The 7,044-nt window shown below is 45.5% G+C and overlaps 1 protein-coding gene across 1 annotated transcript; it reads right to left on the bottom strand.

The window, feature by feature from the left end:
* Positions 1–2,752: 2,752 nt before the first annotated feature.
* LOC134207328 (uncharacterized) lies at positions 2,753–6,800 on the bottom strand. The gene is made up of 2 exons (XM_062683047.1): positions 5,936–6,800; positions 2,753–3,373 (listed from the first exon to the last, which is right to left on the bottom strand). The coding sequence occupies exons 1-2, from the start codon at positions 6,798–6,800 to the stop codon at positions 2,889–2,891; spliced, it is 1,350 nt and encodes a 449-aa protein (XP_062539031.1). The 3' UTR covers positions 2,753–2,888.
* Between the last annotated feature and the right edge of the window lie 244 nt (positions 6,801–7,044).

The raw sequence follows: 7,044 nt of genomic DNA, 5'->3' as shown, positions 1-7,044 counted from the left end.
TCCTAATACGTTTTTTGCCATAAAGGAAAACTTATACTTTTCATGGCAAAATAATATACAACATATTTGCACACTGAATGTATTTCATGCATATACGAAGTATAGATTATTAATGGTGTCATGAATTGTATAAGTTTGTACTTTATGGATGCTATGAATGAAATTGAATAAATAAAATAATTACTTTTTTTACGTGTAGTCACTGTACCTCCCAGCACTACTTCTGGGGGATGGAAGTACTTAACGTACTCGCTCACACAGGCACCCGTCCCATGCGAGTCTGACTTGGGTGTTCGCTCTATCGCACCCTCAAACACCCTACATACTCTGTTGCACCTCTGTCATGCCGTGTGGGTCTGACTTGTGTGCCCACCCTTCTCATCCCAAGCAACCAGAAGTTCAGATTTTACTTAAATTTACTCTTAACCGAACTAATTGGTTCACTATGGTTCACATCAAGTTCCAAGCATCCTTAACGAAACTTTAAAGTTCACTTAAAGTTCCGTTACATACAAAAAATTACTTAAAATGAGAGCTGAATAAGCCAAAATAGCCCTTCTTATCCGAACTACTGGTTGCTTGGGATGCCATGTGGGTCTAACTTGTATGCCCACTCAAACCTTTGATTCACGCTCATGCACACTTAAAATAAATCGCCGAATTCGGTAAAATTTTACCGAAATCTCAACAACAGAACTGTTCGGTAAATCATTTAACTGATTTTCGGTGATTTTGACAGTTGAGCAATGGAAAAATTACAAAAATCTGTAAAATAAATTACCGAACAGTTCTGCTGTTGAGATTTCAGTAAAATTACCGAATACGGTGAAATGAGTTAAGTGTGTGCACTCCATGCTTGCACACACGCTAACGCTCCTATGAGTCTGACTTTTGTGCCCACCCTTCTCATGCCATGTGGGACTGGCTTGTATGCCCACCTTTATCATACCATGTGAGACTGCTCACCTCTTTCATTCAGTTCGCGCTGACACTCTAGTCATTCGACCTAACACTCCCTCTGGCATCCCTTGTGGGACATTTCACTTAGGTTCCCACTTCTGACATACCATGTGAGTCTGACTCACCTCGCTCATGCCATATGAGACTAGCTCAACTCAACTCATTCCTTTCGTACCATGTGAGACTGACTTGGATGCTCACCCACACTCCTCTGCCACGCCGCGGGGTATCAGTAGTCGTAGGAACCAACATTCCTGCGCTACTCCCAGCGCGGCGTGTGCAGTCCATACATACACCTATTCATTCACACTTCTGCCATGCTTCGAGGTGACGATCTCGGTTGCCACCCGCTGCGCCATTACCTCTGCATGGGCAGACCATTCACACACTTCTCCGCGTTCGGCACTTTCGCTCTAACTAACCAATCACAAGTTAGTCATGCTTGTCGATTGTTGCTCGGCGCGCCAGATTCTCTGCAAGCTGCAGGCAATCTGAGTGGTTGCAGTCGAGACTGCGTTCCACTTCTCCACCGCTTGACACATCCTCTGGATAAGATTATCCGGAGTTGTGTCCCGGCCGCAAACGTCTAGCATTGCTCTTCTTTCGACGTCGAAACGAGGACATACGAACAATATGTGCTCTGTAGTTTCGTCAACACCTGGGCAGTCAGGGCAGACGGGGACCTCCGCGTGTCCAAACCTGTGGTGGTACTGTCGGTAACAGGCATGGTCTGACAGGAATTGTGTCAGATGGAAGTGAACCTCCCCATGGGGTCTCCCCACCCAGCTTGATATGTTAGGAATCAGCCGGTGGGTCCACCTACCTTTCGAGGAGTTTTCCCACTCGCGCTGCCATCTGGCAACCGAAGTCACCCTGGTACGCTCGCGGGCTCCTCTGGTGCCACGTAGGTCAAAACACTCCTCGTCTTCCCGGATGACCAGCCCGACTGGCGTCATACTCGCTATCACGCAGGATGCGTCGTGCGATACCGTGCGGTAGGCCGATATCACCCTGAGACACATCAAGCGGTAGGTGCTCTCCAGTTTCCGCAGGTAACTGGTTACCCCCAGTGCTTTTGCCCAGGACGGGCCGCCGTACCTAAGAATAGATGCGGCAACGCCTGCCAGTAGCCTACGTCTACTGGCGCACACCTTGGAGCTGTTGGACATCATCCTCGATAATGCCGCCACAGCAGTCGAAGCCTTCTTGCACGCATATTCGACATGGCTACCGAAGGTAAGCTTGTCGTCTATGATGACCCCAAGAATCTTCAGACTCCGCTTTGAAGTGATCGCGACGTCTCCCACGTGTACAATTGCATGTTGTGCCGACTTACTGCTGCTGACGATAACCACCTCCGTCTTATGTTGAGCGAGCTCAAGGCCTCTCGCACTCATCCAGTCCGCCACAGTGCTGATCGCGTGTTCTGCGGTTAGCTCTACTTCGGGGATTGACTCCCCGTAGACCTCTAGGGTTACATCGTCAGCAAAGCCGACGATCTTCACACCAGGAGGGAACTTTAGCTTCAGAACCCCGTCATACATCAGGTTCCATAGTACCGGGCCCAGGATTGACCCTTGCGGGACTCCTGCGGTAATAGGAACACTTTTCTGACCGGCATCGGTCTCGTATAACAGCACACGGTTCTGGAAGTAGCTTTCCAAGATCCGGTACAGTCCCACCGGCAGGCTAAGCCGGCGTAACAAGAGTGCGATGGCGTCCCAGCTTGCGCTGTCGAATGCGTTCTTCACGTTTGTGATATAAATAAGTGTACAGTTCACGGCGTCTCGGTACAGAATGTCTTTATTCAGTTTGTAACAATCTTGTTGGTGTGTCAGAGTATGCAAGATACATATAAAAGGTGGTTTATAATAATACACGTTTAAGTAATTTTAAGCAACTTCCCTTACATCTCCCCTTCAAACAATCTAGTAATAATCGAAATCGGTATCACGATTAGCACGAACCACCCTTCCGCTTCTTGTTCTCGTGGGACTGATGGGTTGCGTGAAACTTTGTTCAGGTTGCTGATGACTTCGGGAAACTTCTTCATCCGTAACTTGATGATCTTGATAAATGTTGTCGGCAAGCGAAGGTTGGCTTGATAGAGACTTACCAACGGGTTCTTCGTAGGCAGAAACCGTCCTTTGTTTGATGTCCCGAACATTTCTTCGAATAATATTCCCGTTTCTCAACTGTACCATGTATGATCTAGGTTGCTCCAGTTCCTTAGTTATTCTTCCTCTTTCCCAAAGCTTGGTCTTCGTATCTTGTAGCATGACGGCTTGCTTTTCATCGTATTCCGGTGGCTTTACCGCTCCTCTATCGGCGTATTTCTTCTGCTGTAGCCGTTCATCCTTCAGATTTTCCGGAACACAGTTGACTATACGAGGCTTGAGAACAACATCCGATGCTGGAATGGTAGAACGCAATGTACGGCTCATCAATCGTTGACTGGGTGACTCTAATTTATCATTTCGTGGTGTGTTGCGTAGCAAAAGAAGTGCCAACTGAACATCTGAACCATCCTCCGCACATCGCTTGAGCATTTGTTTTGCAGTCTGCACAAACCTCTCCGCTAATCCGTTACTTCTTGGAAAATGCGGACTAGACGTGACATGGTCGAATGACCACATTTGACTGAATTTAGCGAAATCGTGAGCTGAATATTGGGGTCCGTTATCGGTGTAGAGAATTCTTGGTATCCCATGTGTTGCAAACCATAGCTTCAACTTTTCGATGACTGCCTTCGCTGTGGGTTCTTTCAATTTGACGAAATCAAAATATCCTGAGTAGCTGTCAGCTATCAACAAATACTCGCTACCGTCGAAGTAAAACAGATCCGAGGAAACTATTTCGAATGGAAGTGCAGGAATTTCGTTGTTCATCAGCTCATGCTTAACATTGCATCGCTGATATTTCTGGCATACAGAACATTTTTCAACCATCTCCGCTATATCTGTTGTCATTCCGACCCAGAATAATGACTGCTTAGCTCGACGAGTGCACCCTTGAACTCCGGTGTGACCCTTGTGTATCTCTTTGAGCATCTTGTTCCTAAGGCTCTCTGGTATCACTACTTGATGTGACCGAAACACTAAACCATTGTATACTGCCATTTCGTCTCGAAACGACCAGTATTTTCGAAGGACTTCGGGAAGCAAACGTTTTTCATTTGGCCAACCGTCCATTATAATTTGAACTAGGCTGACCACTTCCGGATCTCTTGAGCTCTCTGCAACAATTTCTAACCGGGCTGGCTTCGACATTTGCAGCACGATGTGTACTTCTAATTCGTCGGACTGTTCCCTTGACACCACATTGTCTATGTCTCTGCTAAGTATATCCGGCAAAGGAATATCAGATCCTTTTTTGTACTTGATAACTGGGGCATATTGGACCACGTCAAGAAGAATACGTTTTAGTCGGGCAGGAGCTCTATCGAGGGCAGGCTTCAGAATTCTCACTCATATGAACAAAAACCTGCGATTAATCCATTTAGCGGAGAGTGATTTTTCATGTTCCCCTGTGAGGAAGTATTCTCACACAACATTTTTATCCGGATAGAATGGCGGGTGATAAATTCGTGAGCGCCGGATCGCCGGATAATTTAATTTTAATCCACATATTTTCCTTCTCGTCGCCTCACCAGATAAATTTTACAAGCATATTTACAAAAATTTAGGACCGCAACGGGATTCGAACCCAAAACAATTTTAAAATGTTCAGAGCGACCTCTACAACCACACTACCACATGAATTGATTGAAAGCGAGGGAAAAACTGCTGTATTGAACCTTCTACTTATCGTGGCGCATCGTCAGATTCAATCAGCTTGGCAAAGTAAGCAGCATTTGATTTTCGCGAAACATGGGAAGAAGGATAACAATTTTTCGCACCATCGCTTGTGCCGGAGTTTATCGCACTGTAATTTATCCGGATAAAATGCATGGTGGAGTGATCTGTTGTCGCGTGAGTGAGTGAGAAATCCGAACCCTGATCGAGGGTCTTTTAAATATCGATTCCAAAGGCTTATGATCAGTCTCGATTTCCAATTTTTTCCGTATATATAGTCATGGAATCGGTTACACGCAAATCGAATTGCAGCCGCCTCTTTTTCGATTTGGGGTAATTTTCTTGTGCTTTCGTCAATGATTTAGACGCATAAGCAACAGGTTTGCCGTTCTGGAGGAGCACTGCACCGAATGCTTGGGACCTAGCACCTCCAGACAAGGTTACTTCTGCTTCCACGTCATAGTATGCTAGAATGGGTGGGGTTATCATAAGATGCTTGATTTTCAAAAACGCGTCTTCTTGATCATTACCCCAAAACCATTCTACATCTTTCACCAAAAGCCTTCTCAATGGCTCAGTTATCGACGAAAGATTCTCAATAAATTTTCCCAGGTAGGTAATTGTTCCTAGTACTCTTTGCAGCTGCAGTCTATTTGTCGGACGTTTTAATTTTTGTACTACTTCGAGCTTTTCAGGATCAGCTTTCAGACCAACATCGGTAACTAAGTGCCCCAAAAATTTGACGGTTGATTGATTAAAAATACATTTTTCCTTATTAAGCTTCAACCCTGCGCTCCTAATTCGTCCCAGTACCACTTCTGTAATTTCATTCAGCCTTTTTTCGCTCACGGCATGAATGAGAATGTCGTCCATTGAACTTTCAACTCCGTCGATCCCTTCCAATAAGGAGCTCATCAATTTTTGAAATACCTCTGGCGCCGATGCTAGACCGAAAGGTAATCTTCTGCAAGTGTACCGTCCCCAAGGAGTGCCAAATGCCAAGTACTTTTTTGTTCTGTCTGATACCGGTATTTGCCAAAACCCCTTTTTCATGTCCAATATCGTGAAACGCTGAGATCCGACAATTCGCGCTGAAATTTCTTCTACTGTGGAAAGCGGATGTACGCGCCGGAGGAGGTTCTTATTCACTTGGGATGGGTCAATACAAATTCGTAGCTTACCTTTTTGTCGTACTATTACCATAGCATTGAGAACTGGTGTCGGTTCTGCAATTGGTTCGATGACGCCCATTTTCAGCATCAAATCCAATTCCTCCTTAACGGTCGCACGTAACGCGTGTGGTATTCTTCTTGGTGGGTCATTTTGGAATGCCGGATTCTCTACTAAATCGATATCGTAGATAAATCCTTTAACACAACCGAGACCACTAAACAGGGAGCTTTCCATATTCACCTCGTCCAGTCGCGCAATCAGGTTAAAACGAACACTTGTTTTTCTCCCAAGGATAGGTATGACATCCCCATCAACTATTTTAAATGTTGCACTCTCTCGACGGCCCCTCACCATCACTGGTAGTTCAACTTCACCTTTCACATTCACCTTGTGGTTTGTGTATGATATGAGTCTCTTCGTTTTCGACTGCTTCAGACTTTCACCCAGTGTACGAAAAATATCCCACGGTAGCACGTTGCATGCAGCACCGCTGTCAAGTTTCAATGTGATGCTCTTCCCATTTATCTTCACCGTTTCGTACCACACTTCATCACTGTGTTCGTCATCGTCATCGATTGCAGCGATGTACAATTCTTCCACTGACAGTTCTTCTTCATCATCCACTTCCAATGTTTTCACATATCGCGTATTCCCTTCTCTGCGTATGAAACTGGAAGCACCACTACCAAAACACTTTTCTGCGAAATGCCCCTTCTTTCCGCACTTTAAACACTTTCTGTTGAACGCTGGGCACATCTTCCGTCGATGCTCCCGCCCGCATCGATTACATGGAAACAGCGTTTCACTTTGAGCATCATTCTCTAGTTTCTTCTGTCGAACAGAATCAACTTCCAGAGCCGGTTTCTCTAACATCACTTTTGTCTGCTTCACTGATTGCTCGAAACTGCGCACTATGGTCCAATGCACCGAGTGAACACAATGACGTTTGAGACGGGCGCTGTTTACTAAAATGAACACTTGCATGAACTCGATGAATGAAAAGTATTCATTCTTAGTAAACAGCGCACCGCTCAAACGTCAATGATGAACTCGGTGCATTGGACCATGTCAATTGTTTTCTGCAGATCAGTAGCAGCATTCAGCAAGTGCGGGATCT

The sequence above is a fragment of the Armigeres subalbatus genome, chromosome 1 (assembly GCF_024139115.2).
Source record: "Armigeres subalbatus isolate Guangzhou_Male chromosome 1, GZ_Asu_2, whole genome shotgun sequence".
Taxonomy (NCBI): domain Eukaryota; kingdom Metazoa; phylum Arthropoda; class Insecta; order Diptera; family Culicidae; genus Armigeres; species Armigeres subalbatus.
The sequence above is the reverse complement of the archived record's forward strand: the minus strand, read 5'-3'. Positions and strand labels throughout refer to the sequence as shown.